This window comes from Calidris pugnax, unplaced genomic scaffold (genome assembly GCF_001431845.1).
Source record: "Calidris pugnax isolate Ruff unplaced genomic scaffold, ASM143184v1 scaffold219, whole genome shotgun sequence".
Taxonomy (NCBI): domain Eukaryota; kingdom Metazoa; phylum Chordata; class Aves; order Charadriiformes; family Scolopacidae; genus Calidris; species Calidris pugnax.
Window position 1 is genome coordinate 16994405 of NW_015094507.1, and position 16950 is coordinate 17011354.

At 43.6% G+C, this 16950-nt stretch overlaps 3 protein-coding genes across 9 annotated transcripts in view; 2 read left to right on the forward strand and 1 right to left on the reverse strand.

The window, feature by feature from the left end:
• Positions 1–9406, forward strand: part of MDN1 (midasin AAA ATPase 1) — a 92645-nt gene extending 83239 nt beyond the window's left edge. The window contains exons 94-102 of the mRNA XM_014964580.1: positions 1054–1211; positions 2963–3052; positions 3213–3328; positions 3952–4126; positions 4413–4486; positions 4594–4708; positions 5564–5627; positions 6904–7046; positions 8418–9406. Of these exons, the coding sequence (XP_014820066.1) occupies positions 1054–1211; positions 2963–3052; positions 3213–3328; positions 3952–4126; positions 4413–4486; positions 4594–4708; positions 5564–5627; positions 6904–7046; positions 8418–8606 (1124 nt within the window). The 3' untranslated portion in view covers positions 8607–9406. The remainder of the gene's footprint in view (positions 1–1053; positions 1212–2962; positions 3053–3212; positions 3329–3951; positions 4127–4412; positions 4487–4593; positions 4709–5563; positions 5628–6903; positions 7047–8417) is intronic.
• A 1533-nt stretch (positions 9407–10939) lies between these two features.
• LYRM2 (LYR motif containing 2) lies at positions 10940–13388 on the forward strand. The gene is made up of 3 exons (XM_014964579.1): positions 10940–11036; positions 11451–11591; positions 12833–13388. Exons 1-3 carry the CDS (start codon positions 10992–10994, stop codon positions 12911–12913), a joined length of 267 nt encoding a protein of 88 aa, XP_014820065.1. The 5' UTR covers positions 10940–10991; the 3' UTR covers positions 12914–13388.
• Positions 13389–13773: 385 nt separating this feature from the next.
• ANKRD6 (ankyrin repeat domain 6) overlaps positions 13774–16950 on the reverse strand; it is a 37740-nt gene continuing 34563 nt past the window's right edge. For 6 of the 7 annotated variants that reach the window (XM_014964576.1, XM_014964577.1, XM_014964578.1 and 3 more), the window contains one exon: positions 13774–16125. In XM_014964576.1, the coding sequence (XP_014820062.1) occupies positions 15566–16125 (560 nt within the window). In that variant the 3' untranslated portion in view covers positions 13774–15565. The remainder of the gene's footprint in view (positions 16126–16950) is intronic. The other variant, XR_001414355.1, reaches the window with a different exon arrangement.

Below are 16950 nucleotides of genomic sequence, written 5' to 3' on the forward strand. Positions count from 1 at the left end.
GGAGCTTGTCTTGAAGAACATGTGGTGAGGGAGCACCAAAGCCTCACTGCTTTCTTCCTCAACTGGGAATGAAAAGAGACAAACAAAGAATGGCTATCGGATGTGGATGGTTGGTAGAGGTGAAGGCAGGTCTGACTTGCCAGCCACACAGCCCTCACAAGCAAAATAAGCCAGATACAAATACATATCTCTTAAGAATTGCAACAGAAGTATTCCATTTTGATGAATCTAAGTAAATTGACACCGCAGCTTGGAATGTTGAATAGTTTTCTTATCAAACAACACAAAAACTGGCTGGAGAGGGGAGACGGGTTCTACCAGCCTGAACTCACCTTTTTGCCTCCCACTCCCTTCAGGTTTAATCTCTTCACTTAAATCTCTTGCCAGACTCATTAGCTTTATGGTACAGGCACGCAGGTAATCTGTTAGCAGTATGTTCTGAAAAACTAGGATCCTTAAAACATCTCCTACAATGTCATACTTTCTTTTTTCTTAGAATAATTCTTGAAAAATGAGTTGTTAAACAGGGTAGTATAGTTGAAACATTAATAAAAGAAAATCTTCAGTCCATTCCTTTATTTGTAAATTGATTTCTGATTTATCAGAAACAGTTCCATTACAAAAACTAGAGAGTTAAATATAAGAAAAGATTGTCATTGTGTTTTTTTAATGATGATTTTCTCAATGTTCTCAAATTGCTTTATACCTTCCGCCACTCTGTTAGGGAGGCTGTGAAGCTCAAAAAATGGAATTTTCAGGTGTTTAAGATCCATTTGCTACTATTTTGTTCATTTGGCAAGAAGGTTATAAGACAGAAAAACAGTTTGCACGAGGAAATGCATGTTTATCTCTTCCAGTGAGTTGCAAGGTCTTGTATTCATCCTATTCCTAGAATGGACTGTCTTAAAATTTATGCATTTCTCTTGTGGGAAAAAAAATAATGTCTGGGTTGCACTACAAAGCACATAAAACACTGTGAAAGAGTTGAGATACAATATTAGTTCTTGCATTATGTGTGATCCACAAAGTTAGTCATTAGTTTTGCAATTGTAGGACCAGGTGAAGCTGAGCCAGAGATCCAGCCTTTTGACTCAGAGGATGTCACTGACCCTGCAACGGAAAAGCCCCCACCGGTGGCTGAAGAGAAGCCAGAGAGAAGCAAGGACTCCACCATACATACAGCACATCAGTTTTTGGTGGACACTCCCCAGGTATGGTACCCAGTGCATCTTCCTGCAGCTCCAGTAGTAGAAACAGTCGCTTTTATTTGACGTGTGTTAATGACACTCTGTGAATGCAAAAGTTCAGAATGACGTTCATTCAGACAACTCGCTGGTCTTTAACAGCAGAATGAAAGTAACATGCACCCAACTGTTGTATACACAGCTGAGTGATGACTTTAAAATGACAGGTCCTCCCCATCCTTATGTGGGAAGGCCCCATCCTCAGTCTTTTAAAAAAACAAACACCTCCTTTTGTTTTTCTCATGGTCAAGGACACTTTTTCTCAGATGAACCTGCTGGTGAAATGCTTGGGTGGACTGGAAAGTGACGGGCAAGGCAATGTGGCCTGAAGATAAAAAAAGGGTTCAGAGTAATGAGGGTGCTAGGCATCGTGACTTTGAAACACCACTGGGGACAAAGAATTCACCTCAGTTAATCGGTTACAATATAGTATTTCCTCAAAAATTCTGATTGCAAGTATTCGAGAACCTTTGTGAGCGTTCTAGGAGTCTCAATTTGAAACATTATCATGGCCCAGAAAGTCCTAGAGCTTCATGTAACACTCATAGTTTCCCAGTGCAAATGGTTAGTTTTGTTTTCTCATAAAGAGCTACGGCATAAAAGCAGTTGATGGTGGATAACCAGTTGATGAAGTAAGAATATTTTCAGTGTCTATTTTTCAGAAGTATTGACCTTTCATGCTTATACTGTTGTGTCCTCAGTACATACTTGGAGGGCGATATTTTACCGTTTCTGTGCAGAGCAGGGAAGGGACAGTGGGCCAGCTATAGCTGGTATGTCCATCTTAATGCCAAATGTCACAGGTTTTGGGAAAAAATAGTTCTCTCCTGTTACCAGAACAGTTAGGTGCCTTTTTTTGTTGTTGCGGGTTTGTTTTTTCAATGGATGTGCAAAACCTGAAACAGGAGGGGGAGCTCAAAGCACCTGTTACAGAGGAAAACGATGCTGGGGAAAAGTGCAAGTTCTCACCTTTTACTGAAAGGAAGAGGGAAGAAGCCCCCTCCGTGTTTTTCTTCCTCCCTTAGACCTGCAGCAGGTGATCAGAGGGGCTGCTGCTGCTGCTTGGGGAATGAGCAGTTATTGGTACCATTTAATTTGCATTCATAGGCTTACTTTCCTTAATCCATAAACCTGCACCCTATACTACTGTTTGCCTAAACTGTGGCTTTAGAAATCAGAAATTGCCAATGAAAGTAAAAAAAAAAAAAAAAAGGTTTATCAAATAGTCTTTTCTGGCAGGTAAAGAGGAAGATTGTCATTCAGTTCCTTAAGTGGTTTGAATGAAACTTTTTAAAAAAACCTTAAAATTAAATGAAGCATATTACATCTTGGAAGGTACTAGTTGGGTAGTATTCGATAATTTGATCTCCATTATACTGTTATTAAATCTGCTGCTTCTCAAGATCATTTCATTGAATCACCTTGAAGTTCTGTATTTGATTATTTTCAGTGTCTGTATCACAGATGCTCCGACCTTTGTTTCTGTGTTGATTGTGTCACAGATGCAGGTATTTGTGGGGAGGTATTTATCCTTCCTGTATGTGGGAACCATTTAAAAAATGGAGCTTCAGAATAGTCATTTAAGGCTTTTTTAGGTATTTTTGTGTCTAAAAGAATAATGCATGCTTTTTTTTTTTTTGTAGTTTGCTATAGTTTGGGGCTCACCAGACATGTGAACTTATTTTTCTGTCTAATAAATCTCATAACTACATTTCTAGCACATCATTAGAGATCCTGAAGAGCTAAGAAAGGAACTTGAAAGGCAGCTGGAAGCCTGGCAGACACAGCCGTCCGGAACTCCAGATGAGGTTTGTGACCTCATTTTAGTATAAAACTCTGATAAGAATCCTTCATTGCATTATTGTATCTATTAAGGCTTGGTTTCTTTTTTTCAGGCAGTGCTTCCCAACTTGTTGGGGTTTTTTCATAACTCACCTTTCTTTCTTTCTGTGGTGTATGATGTTTCAGGAGAAGGAGGCAGCGCAGCTGTGGCAGAGGTATTTAGTGCTGACAGCTCCCCTCTCACAGCAGCTTTGTGAACAGCTACGACTCATCCTGGAACCCACTCAGGCAGCCAAACTGAAGTAAGTTGAGTCCTTCTGAGGCTTCTGGTTTCTTTAAACTCTTGATTTTGGAGGGTTTTAACTTCTAAACAACTGCTACTCTGGGTTGTTCTTGCTTTATAGCAATTACTTGTGTTTGCATATGCATTAATTTCACTTTCGTGTGCGAACACTGGGTTATTTTATGAAATGCAGAGGTGATGTAGAAGGTGCCCATCCTGAGGATATTGCCTCCTATTTTTTCTTCTGTGCAACAGGTGATCAAACCAACTTAAACCCATGAAGTGCTGTGGAGTCCAAGATTATGTTAAATATCAAAATGTTCTGTGTTGGTTTTAACATTAAGTGATTTTTATTCTCTTTAAGAGACTTGTTGCAAACTGGAAGAGTCTAAATTCAAGGTCGTCTTTTCCATTTTAGGCACCTAGAGTTAAGAACTTCTTTAAAAAACACTGAATGTCCATGTTGCATTAAAAATTTGAGCTTTTTAAAATCTATACCTAGATATGAATATTAGAGCTACTAATTTTGGTTTTATTATATTTCACAAAATTTTGTTATTTTGCTGCATAGGCCAAAGATTTCCAGAATGAGATATTTGCTGATAGTTCCCTGTCATTACTTCTTTTTTTCTTAACTTTCAGAGGAGACTACAGAACGGGGAAGAGACTGAACATGCGCAAAGTGATTCCCTATATCGCCAGCCAGTTCCGAAAAGACAAGATCTGGTTGCGAAGGACCAAGCCCAGCAAACGGCAGTACCAGATCTGCCTGGCCATCGACGACTCCTCTAGTATGATAGACAATCACTCCAAGCAGGTACAATTAAAAAACCTTGGAAGGAGTCTGAAGAAACTTGTGTTGATTTAATTAGCCTGCCCACAGTGGTATCTCTAAATCAATCAGCTGAAGCCCTCAAGTAGAACTAGTGCATCTTTACTGCCATGACCATCTTGCGTAACTATAAATGGAAAAAAGATAGGGAGTCTCTTCACTTGTTTTACTAGACGATGAAAAATCATTTCAGTAACATTCTTTAATACTGAGCTGTGAGTAAAACTTGGAATATCCAATTTTTGATGTAACTTTTTTTTTTCTTCAATAGCTTGCCTATGAATCCCTGGCAGTTATTGGAAATGCACTGGCTCTTCTAGAAGTGGGACAAATCGCCGTGTGTAGGTGAGTTTATATGAAATCTTGACTCTTCTTCAAGACTGCAGAGCAGAATATAAGTATACCAGTAATTTTGTTTTTTAAATATGGTAAATTTTTTTTCTTTTCTAAAGCTTTGGCGAGACGGTTCAGCTGCTGCACCCGTTCCACGAACAGTTCAGTGACCAGTCAGGGACACGGATATTGCGTCTCTGCAAATTTCAGCAGAAGAAAACAAAAATAGCCCAGGTACACAAGAATGACTCCAGGGCCAAGAGGCTGGCAAATCTTCCCCAGATAAGACACCAGCAGCTTCATGCTTTTGTGATCACTTTGTACCGTTTACTGGTTGGTTGTATTTGAGAGTGTGGTAGCTGGTTAGATAAAGAAAGATAGGATGGTCACAGTTTTGTAATAGTAAGAGTGTTTTCTCACTTTTAGTTCTGATGGATGCCACCTTTAAGCATTCACCTATCTCTGCACTGGGTGTTAAACAGTAGTTTGGGTACAAGCTACTGGGTACCCCAATGCCAAAGAACATCAAAGTTTATTGGAGTTCAGGAGGTTTTCATGCCATGGCTTCCACTGTAGTAGTAGGAGGAAGAGCTTTCTATGTTTGTCAGACTTGACTGATTCCAGAAGAAAATAAGTTTCTGTAGCTTTGCAGCTGTCAAGGAAGCATAGCTTTCTGCTTTTAGGGAGGTTTTTGTAGTCTTCTCTTTTCACACTCAAATAAGATCTTCTGTTAATATTAAATGAAAAAGGAGGAGACCCAAATAGCTCAACGGTAATCTTACAAACGCCAAAACTGGGAGGACTTGACAGTCTGTGTCCTTAATTTTAACAGGAAATGTATAACTAGCACTTCTGTTGCATGTTGGAGCCAAAGAAGTTCAACCTACAAACAGGATATATATTTTAATGATGGCATTAATCACTTGAATAATTAACTGAGGTTTGATGGCTTTGCTAGCATTGAAAAAATTTTAAATCCAGATTGAAGGCTTTTCTGAAGATTCTGTAGTTTAAAAATACTTACTAAATTTGAAGCAGGAGTTAATATCGGATGAGAGAGTTTAATGTTTGTATTTGTTTCCCCTGCAGTTTCTAGAATCATCAGCCAATATGTTTGCTGCAGCACAACAGTTGTCTCAAAATATTAATCCGGGTGAGTTGGTTTTTTTGGTTCCTGCTCTTGTTGCCGTGGCAGCAGAGTCCTCACTGCGGTCCTGCCAGAAAGACTCCCAGCACCGAGACACCACCTGCGATGAGGGCTTTGGGTTTCCCTGTGGCAGAAGGAATGTTTGCTTGAAATTTAGCTCCAAACCCTAAGGACACCTCCTTCCTATTTGTCAATAACTCATGGAAATTTTGTTTAAGGCTTTTGTTTTCAGGCCTTACTTGCCTCCTTTTACATCGTGTTGCCAGATTGTTTCAGTCCCAGGCACTGCCTGCTTTAGAGCACTGTCCAGCCTCCTGGTGACCGTGACTCCTCTGCACTTCTGCTCTTGCTGGAGAGCTTGGTTTCTGTGGGTACCAGAAGCAGGCTCTTCTGAGAGGGATAAGTTGTTTGCCTCCTGCCTGCCTCTGGCTGTGGTGCCAGTTTGGGCCAGCAGCTGCTTGAATTTCCCAGCAAAGCTGGAAAACTCGTTACCTCACAGCTGACCCATAGTTGGCCTTCAAGGATGCTTTGTGCTAGTTAGAAGCTGGTCATGGTGGCACCTATATTTTAAAAAAGTTCTTGTTAAAGTTAAACTTGTTAAAGTTAAAGAAATGGACAATCTGGGATTTCTAATCCACAGCTGCTTGGCCACAGGGTGGCTGGGATGTGGGAATATTCTGAGGGGGAGCAGGCTGGGATGCAGCAGCATCTGGGGAGCAGCAGTTGGCTCCCCAAAATCTGCAAGAGAACAGGCAGTAGGATGTGTCACCCCTTTTTGTAAAAAGACCAAGCCCTGTCACGTTTGGGGGCCACCTGCAGAAAAGGAGGAAGCGTTTCTGCATCCCCCCAGCCATTATGCTGAGGGACGGGGGAAACATAAGAGAGAGGTACTTGCATTCCTGACTGTAATTGCTGTTATTTCCCTCAGAATTAAAAGGTGATAGATACACAACTTAGTTAAAATAGCCATTTACATATATATCTCCAACTCTAGGGGCAATGTGGGTCAAGTACACATCTCCAGAAAAGGTGCTGAGGACCCCAGCATCTGTCCTGTGTGTTCGCAGTGGTTTCACACTGGGAAAAACTTGTCTTTCTTGACCCACTCATAACTGCAGCTTAATGTAAAGTCACAGAATTCTATTTGATAAAGACCTAATTTCCTTAGGGATACTCTGAGGGTTTTCCCATTATACCCACAGGACTAACAACAAAATAGTCTGTTTGCCTTTTACATGGATTGCTCTAATTTACCGGAATGTCAAATGTTCTTTGTGCTCAGAAACAGCACAGCTGCTTTTGATTGTATCTGATGGAAGAGGCCTTTTCTTGGAGGGCAAGGAGCGAGTGACAGCAGCGGTTCAAGCAGCTCGGAATGCCAATATCTTCGTTATTTTCGTCGTGTTGGACAATCCTAATTCCCGGGTAAGTAAGTGAACAAGGGAGAATCATTCAAGTGCAGTGAATGAAAAACATAAAATCTTTTTCTTGTATTTTCTAGTGCTTTACAGCTCTCTTATCTTTTTGAGAAGTCAAAGATATTTAGCCCAATTTCAGTTTTTCATAATGTCTGTCAGATCTGTGATTTCTCCCTACCGTGATGTTTAGTCTCTTTTGTATTTAAAAAAAATATAAATTCAGCTTCTGTGCCACAGAAAGTCTAAGTAAGAGCTCGTCTTCAAATGTAATGGTTGTAGATTTTGGCCACCAGAGAAGTTGCTGGCAGGCTGACAAATTCAAAGTCTTGAGACATGCTTTGTTCTTCTCAATTTTGATTAAATATGATCATTTCTGGCAGCTGTCTGCATTTGATGTGGCAGCTGGAGCCAGTATGAGATTAAACCTTAGACAGAAAGGAGTATATGAGAGCTACTTAGTGCCTGAATTGGGAAAGCTAGGTGCTGTGTTTGGTAGCTGGGAAAGAAAACTGTTCATTTCCTTGGCTGGGAATCTGAAATATCTGTGAGCTTTTCAGGAGACTCTGTAGTGCAATAAGTGAGCAAATTTAAGCTCATTCAAACTTACTTTCAAAATTAGGTGAAGACTCTAATTTTGTAGTTCATGTTTTCTTCCTATATTTTTATTTTTCCATATAAAACTCATCTGTTGTATTTATTTTTGAAAAATTAACATTTTTCTTGCTGACAAACTGTTACAAGGTTCTGATGAAACTCAGCTATAATGTCAAGCAAAAATTCTGGGCAGTGAAATGCGTTTTTTTATAAGCTTTATTAATTTTCTGAGCTGCTACACTGAGCAACAAAAAAGTTAATTAAACTCCAGCTGTATTTCTTGTATTCTGATTTTTATCTTTGTAGTATTTGATGAAATATTATAAAATAATTTGCTGAAGAATCTTGTTTGATTAGATCCCTGCACAAATGCAGGTTGGACTCTTAGCCCTGAAGAGCTCACAGATGACAGTGTGCCAGAAAGGCATCAAATGTATAAATAAAAGTGATATAAATAAAGTGATAACAGTAAATTCAAATCATAAAATACTAAGGAAAGATGGGATTTATTTATAGAGCTTGGTATTGCAGAAGCTTAAGCTTAGTCTCTTCTAGCCTTATTGATCAGAGCACTAAAAAGATCAGATCTAAAAGGGCAAAAGCATTCGACTGCTTTGTGTTCAGCTTTTGATTTCATTTGCCCTTGAAAGGGGTTTTATTAAAACTCTTAACTTTTAATTTAACAGAGGAGGAATTATAAGTGTTTGAAAAATAGGGGAAATAATATCAAAGGCCCATAAAAGATGCATTTGGTTTAGTAATCCCGTCAATTCCTTTTTTACAGGATTCCATTTTGGACATTAAAGTACCCATATTCAAAGGACCTGGAGAACTGCCTGAAATCCGCTCGTACATGGAAGAATTCCCATTCCCCTTCTACATGATCCTGAGAGATGTGAACGCGCTTCCAGAGACCCTCAGCGACGCGCTCAGGCAGTGGTTTGAACTGGTGACCGCCTCGGACGCTCTGTAGACTTTTATAGACTTTAAAGTCAATACCTTGATTGCTGCTAAAGCTCTGAAACACACGAAACCAGCGTTTCATGGGAGGAGAGTTCCACAGGCCTCTCCTTAACCTGGATTAACCCACAGGAGCTGCCCCTTGGGGGTCAGGCTGCCTACCAACAACATGGTTTAGGTGCATTCTCCTCACCTTCTTCTCAGAGGAGAACTATGCAACGGTGAGACTGTCTCCTTTCGTCGCCTGTTCCCACAAATAGCGAAAACTTTCTTCAACTTCTCTTCCAATAACTTATTACTTTAAAAAAAGAAAAAGTATTCGTAATGTTCACAGAGGTAAAATTATTTGTACCGCTGTCTGTTGCAATAAGAAAAATCGGTCTTGCTTCTGGGAAGGCATTTCTGCATTAGAAGAACTTTTCAGGTGTCTCCTGCAAAAAGGCATCCTTCAGTTTCACCTGTGGGGCTGGTGCCTCTCTGGGAAAGGAGTTGGGGGAGCAGGGGAAGCAGATGGTTTTAAACAACCAAAAAAAGTGAATACTTGAAACTGTTCTGCAGTTAAACGCGTTCTGTTTTAATTATTGCTGATTATGTCTGACAATATCATAAAGCAGGGAGCTTTATGAATAAGGCCATAGGATCCTTCCCTGTGCTATCAGTTTACACTGTGACGTTTGCCCCTCTGTCCAAGGCAGACAGCGAGGACCTTTCATTGACCTGATGTCTTAGAGCATGGACATGATTTTTCATTGCAAAAGCTATGCATCTTCTATTGTCTGTACTAATAAAAAGAGGTACCACTCTTTGTACTAATGATGTCTGTTCTTTCAGGTGATCAAAGCTTGAATCAATTAAGCAAATTTGCCAGATGGAAATGCTGTGCATTCTCTAGCAGTGCACAAGTATTCTCATATGAAAATGTATTGTGGTTTATGCAACTTCAACATGATCTTCCTTTTAGGAGGGTAACGCCAGCACGGAGTTTCGATTTGGGGTCCAGGCTTTTGACTTCTCTCAGTGAAAAATCTGAAGGGAAACTTTGTTTAAATGCCCTTGGTCTAAACAATCTTTGAAGTCTTTTCTTTGTGTACTAAAATTGAAGGTGTCTCCTTCTAAATGTGGTGCAGTGGACCAGAAAATGATTGTTTTCTTTGGCTTTTGGTAGGTACAGCAATACATCCAGTAAGGTTTTTCTGTTCCGAGATGCAGCAGTGGCAAGACCCAGGGGTGTGAAATGTCCCAGCAAGGTTATTTCTCCTATTTGTGTAGCTTTGCCATAGCTCATTAATGAGGAGCAAATTTCAGAGCTGAAAACTCAGCAGGGGAACTCTGTCCTATCAGAATTTATCTCTATGATGTCCTTAGGGTTCTTTAGAATGCTTATTATACGTGCGTACAAACACTTACATGTTTTGGGAAACGGAACTGTGGAAGCAGGTGGGTTTAAATCATTAAGTAATTCTCCGGAATGTATTATTTGTAGTAGGAAACTTAGAGAAAGTATTTTAGAAACTAAAAGTTAAGATTACAAGAATATACTTCAAATGCAAGCTCTGGTTTGCTGCAGGGATGTTACTACAGCCTGAGACAATTTTATCAGCAAGGCTTGCTGCACAAATGTTTAAACAACTGGGTTTTTTGCCTCTAACTATAATTAACAAAAATTAATACTGTATTTGGTACGAGCAAACACTGAGTAAGTAACACAGAAAGGCAAGGCATCAGTTAACTTGTTTTTTCTCTGCAAGCCAGCTCCGTGTTTCCATTCATTGACACATTGGTACTGAAGAAGTTGTTGGTGACGATTACCTGTCTGGGCACAGCCACAGGGACTCCAGAAGATGCCAGAGGTGGTTTATTGTCCTGGGATAGCTTGGATGCCTTCTGGATCTCACCGCACTGCTTCAGCGTGACTTTACAGATGTTAAGTCTTACAGCAGCACCGACCCTCTCGGCGCAGGCCTTCCACCCGCCCTGCCCTGCCGTGCTAAGGTAATTGTTCGTTCCTCGGGTGCTCGTTTTGGTGGTGGAGCCTTGTTTGCAGTTTTGGGAGAAGGAAAACGAGGGGAACCTGAATCAAACGCCCCCCCTCCCCCCGGCCTCTGGTGACGCCGGTACAACTGTGGTGCCCCTGGCTGAGGAACCTCTGGCCGCTCACAGCTCCCGCCGTGGCCACGCTCGGGCCTGGCACCGGGCGCAGCTCCCCGGCAGCTCTGGGCCGTCAGCTGCCACCTTTTCTGGGAGCCCGGCCATGACCAGCCTCCCTCTGTGAGGAGAGTGTCTTTCCGCCGCCCTATACGGCTCCTGCCACCGCGGGCTCCCGGCCCAAAATGGCGGCCGCTGGGACCCGCCCCCTCAGGGAGGGCCGGCGGCGGCGGGAAAGGCGGAGCCGCGCGTCATGGCCGCCAGCCGCCTCCCGCCTGGCGCCCTCAGCCTGAAGCAGGTACGAGCTTGGGCCGCTTCTCGCTCGCCGCCTGGGGCGGAGCGGGCCGTATCCCGCGGCGGGGTGTCCGCGCCGGTTCCGCGCTGACAGAAGCCCCCGGGGAGAAGCCTGGCAAATGGCAGCGCCGAGGCGGGGGAAGGCTGTGGGCCGCGGCGGGCGGGGGTGGCCGGGAGAGCTCGCCCTTGGTTTTGTGCGTGAGCCCCGGCCTCCGTGGCGCCTTCCGCCCGCGGTGTGTACCTGTGTGAGCCCCCACGGCGGGGAGATGCTAAAGGTCCCTTCCCTTCTGGAAGCAGCGCTGGGTCTTCCGTGAAAAACGAGGGGGGATCCTGGTTTAAAGCTGCCTCACGGCAAAGGGAGCGGGTGGGGGGGCGGCTGTGCCGGGACGGCGGCCGGACCCCCCCGCTCTCCCCCAAGTTCCTGAGGCGGCAGCAGGTCCTGCAGCTGTACCGGAGCATCCTGAGGGCCATCCGGGAGGTGCCCGCCGAGGCAGACCGCCGGTATTTACGGGACTGGGCCAGGGAGGAGTTCAGGAGGAATAAAAACGCCACAGAAGAGGTGAGGATGGGGATTGCCTCAGGAATTTTTAAATGTTTATGCTTATAAATACTTAAAGGGTGGGTGTCAGGAGGAAGGGGCCTGTCTTTTCAGTGGTGCCCAGTGACAGGACAAGATGGAACAGGCACAAAGTTGAACATAAGAAGTTCCACCTAAACACGAGGAGGAACTTCTTTCCTGTGAGGGTGGCAGAGCCCTGGAAGACGCTGCCCAGGGAGGTGGTGGAGTCTCCGTCTCTGGAGACATTCCAAACCCACCTGGACACGTTCCTGTGGGACCTGCTCTGGGTGACCCTGGAGTTGGACTAGATGATCTCCAGAGGTCCCTTATCATCCCATATCATTCTGTGACTCTGTGAATGAGCTCCGTGCAGTGGTCACCAGGCTGGTGCCCTCAGTGTCATGTCTGGGCGGTGGGAAGGCTCCTGGCACTAACTTCTCTTAAGGAGCGTTCGTGTGAAGAACTAACTGAGCACCTCAAGTATTATCCCCTCTGTTGGCAGTGATAAGTGTCTTCTCTGATTTCCAGGTAATAATCTGGACTTAAAAAGCTAAAACCCAAACAAATCCAACTCGCCTAAATCACAAATCCAAAACAAATGTATTGAATAATATTAGATAACTAATATAAACTTATTAACACTCTGACTTTATTACAGCTTCTGTTTTTTCATTGTTTAATTTCAACTATATTCAAAATCAAATTGGATGGTTGTGGACATGAAATGCAGAAGCCTTTACACTTCTCCTACGTCCCCTCTCCTTTCCTTTCTAGTTTGTTGCCCTTTCTCGCCACTCCTCAAGGAAATTGGTGGGTGAATTACGCAGACAAAGCGTTACAGTAATTAGATTAAATTAACATTGAGGGAAACATCCACATGTTGTGTGGATCCTCTGTCTCCATCGTGCCCGTGTGCCGTTACTGCTATTGACTTGCGAAGGCATAGGCACAGAGGTGTGAGGAAAACATTACCAGGAGTTTGAGTCTGGTTCAAAACTGAGTTTTGAAGCACAGATGTAGCTATTTCATGCACGCATCATTAAGGCATTGGAGAAAATTAATTCATTTATTCACCTGGTTTTTAACCATCTCGGTGACTGTAGCGTTACTTCACACCAAGAACACGTAACAGTGCTGATGAGAATTGTCAATATCTTAATATGTGTTAAAACCTATGTGGTTGTGTAAAACCTGTGCTGTGCACAGCTGTCCATGTCAGGAGACTGTGTTTTGTTTTACAGGATGCAATCAGGATGATGATTACTCAAGGCAACATGCAACTTCAGGAACTTCAGAGAGCACTCAAGCTGGCAAAATCCTGACCTTCACTTTGTTGACAGCTGGACTGTCATCTACAGTGAACAAAAAATAGTACTTTTTTCCTGGAATGTGGTTGTAATAGTGGCCTTTGCTGACAATCTGGTAATGTATGAAGGTAGAATCTACTACAGGGGGGTTTTTTGTTTGGTTTTTTTTCCCCCCTTTCTCTTCTCAGTTTGGTTACCCTCCTGTGTGGAAATTACTCAGACAGAAAGGACTTTGAAGAACCGAGTGGATGATGTAGCACATGCTGTGGGAAAGGCAGAAAGCACCAAAACTGACAACAGCAGATTCAAGACATTATTTTGTCTGTTTTCTGTTGTGGCACCTCTCAAGTGGTAACATTCATAGTGGTAACAGCTCTTTCTCTACTGTGCCGGGAATTTTCACCAATTTTTGGGGTTTAAAAAAAAGCCTTTGGGATAAATAAATGCGCCCAAAACAAATAAACATCATAAAACATGATTTATATCTCAACCCTGGTGTTGTTGTTTTTCCCTGGATCCCCTTCCCGGGTGGGGAGGGATCATTGGGTGATGGAATAATTGTCTAAATGACAACAAACTAACTGCTGTGTGTTTCTGGCACCCTAACAGTTGCTTTGGCAGCGCGGTTCCTGTGTGAAGCAGAGTTCTGAAGCCACAGCCTTGCTGTTCCCCAGCAGCCCCTGTGTGTGCTCAGCCCCGCGCCGGGAACTCCCCCAGCAGTGGGGACAGAGGGTAGAACCTGGTTTCTACATTTTTACAGCCACAAACACAAAAGCTGAGAAGCCTGAAATCCCAGTTTTCTGCTCCCCCTTCAGAGTCAGGCAAAGGGGGATTGTGACCATCTCCTCCGGCCAGAGAACGTTACACCGCAGGCATCTGAGCAACACGCACTTTTAATTGCTTGGCAAAACATTCAACTTGATATCAAGATGATACAAAACTTAAATAGCCTGCTCCTGCATTCCTACAGTAGCTTAAACAAAACTGTAAACATGGGAAAAATGTCTAAATTAGATTACAGAAACCAGAGCAGTAAAAACTAATATTTCCGTAACTGCGGATATGCTTTTCTCGCCTTGATAGTGCATTCGTAGGAACTTCAAAAATATTGTTATATAATACAATTTGCTTTGCTTTATACATCTGCTAAGAAGACGAAAGCTTAATTACTAATTAGTTAATGGTGTCTTCAATACTGTAAAGTATTTCGAATTGATTTTAGGGCTGCTCAGTACAGAAAAAAAATATCATCTCTTTCTCGTTGGCATAACAGCACTATCCTGTATTTGAATCGGTTTGGGAGAGTTGCATCATCAGCTGTTAAGTTACTTTTCCACCAGAATCTGATGGAGCCTTCTCAGAGGCGAATGGAGGGAACCCTGGAGGGCTGCAGATGCAAGGAGTTATGGTTTGTTTGGAGTCTTTCAGCCTGGACAACACTGGTGGTTGTAAGTTTTAATTTTATAACAAAACATACCCATAAAATCTGTTAAATGTTGCTGAGCTCTATTCTGTGGGACTGATGGTGAAACCTGGCCTGAGACCTACAGACTCGCCGGGGCCCGGCCTCTCTTTTTAGCAGAAAAGAGGGAGAAAACGGAGTGAGGGATCACTCAGAGGAACAACGGGAGACAGTCAAGGTGTCTGGGAGAAAATCCTGACTCGGCAGGAAAAGAAGCATTTGAGTACAGGGAACCAAGTTTCACTTTAGATAAAGGACTTTTTCAGGCTTCTTCAGTAGTAGAGAATTGAGCCATTTGCTGTTTGAAGGAAAAGAGATTTATATAAAAATTATATCTAACAATTAGAGCGTGGTTATCGTAAAATATTTGCCATCCGTGCTCTAAACAAAACTCCTCAGTCAGGTTACTTGAGTGTGGCCCCAGCAACCCTGTGACAACATGGAGCTGTGCAACCAGGACACCACTTGAAAAAAAAAAACAAACAAAAAAAAAACAAAAAACCAAAAAAAAGACTAATTTAGCATTGATTTTTATAATGTAAAACCAAAAGGAAAGCGAAGTGGCAGCTGCAGCCTCCGTACCTAACAGGATGGACTCACCTGGCATGGTACTCAGCAGGAGCCTGGCCTCTCCCAGAAGGAAGCCCCCATCTGCCACCTCCCTGGGCTCGGGATCTGAGCTGGTTCTGCAGCTTCTCTCTGCTGGCTAAAGAGAGGCCACGGGGAGTATCTGAGATAGTACCAGTAGCCCTTCATCGCTAAGGAATTTCTGTCAGAAAACATCCTCTCAAAGGACCTCACCAGCCCTGGTATGGCCACGTGCTCACACGCAGAGTGCAGTGGAACCCTCCAGCCACGCATGACCCACAGGGAAATAAGGACATTCCCTTCTCAGGAAGCAGGTTTGGTGTCTAATGCAGTTGGTTCTCAAGCAGCACCTGGAAATTGAGAGTGCAATATTTAACGGACTCCGGGAAATAACAAAGAAAGGATCTGATCTGCAGCATCTCGTCATCGTCAGTACAGTCTGCATATGGATTCTCCTCGGTTCTGGAGCTTCCAAAGTTACTTCTACTCCTGAAAAAGAGCGTTTTGTTTGGGTATGACAGGCACTACAAACGTGTTATATCTAACAATATTCCAGATTCCTGTACAGCAGGCTCCCAAACGAGTCCCGTTGCTTGTCTTTACCTGCTCAGCAGATGCTAGCTCTCTTTCTGCACCTTAGTCCTTAATTTGCTGAGCTCCTCCTCTAAGCTTTTGATGTGCTCCTTGAGCGCGGCTTTGTCTTGCTGGGCCTTCTGGTTGGCTTGGCACCGGGCTTCCTCTATCTTCCGTTCGTACCACTTCTCCATCTGGGTGGAAACGGCCTCGAAGAAGTACTGCGTTATCTCCAGGGCCTGGGAGGTGTCTCTGAGTTGGGGGGCAGGTGCCTGTCCCCCTTGCTGTCCCCCCGGCTGTCCCCCCACCTGCTGCTCCTGGCTCTGATGCGGAGCTTTGTGCCTCGGCTGCCCGCTCTTGCTGGACTTCTTTGTCTGAGTTCCTCTGTCGATGAAGATGTCGGTCCTCACGGGTTCGGGCAAGGGCTGCAGAGCAGCTTGAACCTTCACGTGTCTTAACTTGGAGCCCAGAAGCTCGGAGGAGGGCAGCTCCTGGGGGAACCTGTGGAACGTGCCAGCACTAACAGCTTTGTCCTTTGGCCTGACATCTTGAGCAAGGGCAGAAGAAGAACCTGGCCCACCAACCAGTAACTGTTGCTCGGTACCTACAGAATAAAACACATACATATATATTTAGAAAAGCCCTGGGCATTGATTTTTAGCATTCAGAAGTCCTCGTTGCTCTACGAGAGTTGTGGTTTCTCAGGTACCATGCTGTGTCTGCCTTGTAGAGGCTGGATTAGTTTATCGCATCTTCACCATCGGGGTGATCATTACATTAAAGGTTCATTAAAAGAGAAGAGCTGGCTCGGGCAGAGAGGGACTGCATTGCGGCAGGGGACTACGCTGACAACAAAGGACTTTGCCAGAAGGACACACAACAAAGATCAGGCTGGATCCCCAAAGGAGGTTACATCTGCTGGTATCAGTGAATCCCCTGCTTCTACAAGAATTGAACCCCACTAATTTTGCAAAAAGAACACATTTTGGTGCCTCTGAAGCGTTCAGGGCAGTGGAGCTCACACCCAAGCTGCCACAAGAGCTGTGTGGTCTTCTGACTTTCTAGTCTGATGGGGTATCCATGTCCATGTCTGTTCACTTCGCATAGTCTTTTGGGGGGCATATACAATGTATTTTACAGAATCCCAGGGCTTTCCTAGCACTCTCCTTGGCTGTGGAAAGCCGGGAATTCTGCTTGTTTCCTTTCTCCTCAAAACCTTCCCCAGCCAAGCACAGAGAGGTGGCTTGAACCCAGGTCTTTATATCTCTCAGGGAGCCACGATTGCTGAATGGGCTTGAATGTTCTCAGCTGGTTTTGTTCTTGTCAAATGAACTAATAATTAAACAGGCTTTGGTTCAAAGAAAGAGAAGTGAGAGGTTTATTCTAGATCCTTGCAGTTTGAATATTACCAAGGGAAATGAGTGTTTGA

What these genes read in the sequence shown, in the direction of transcription:
- LYRM2 (XM_014964579.1), top strand. Translation starts at nt 10,992, where the DNA reads ATGGCCGCCAGCCGCCTCCCGCCTGGCGCCCTCAGCCTGAAGCAG. An exon ending in GCGCCCTCAGCCTGAAGCAG is followed by an intron (nt 11,037 to 11,450) that starts GTACGAGCTTGG and finishes CTCTCCCCCAAG; the next exon opens with TTCCTGAGGCGGCAGCAGGT. An exon ending in ATAAAAACGCCACAGAAGAG is followed by an intron (nt 11,592 to 12,832) that starts GTGAGGATGGGG and finishes TTTGTTTTACAG; the next exon opens with GATGCAATCAGGATGATGAT.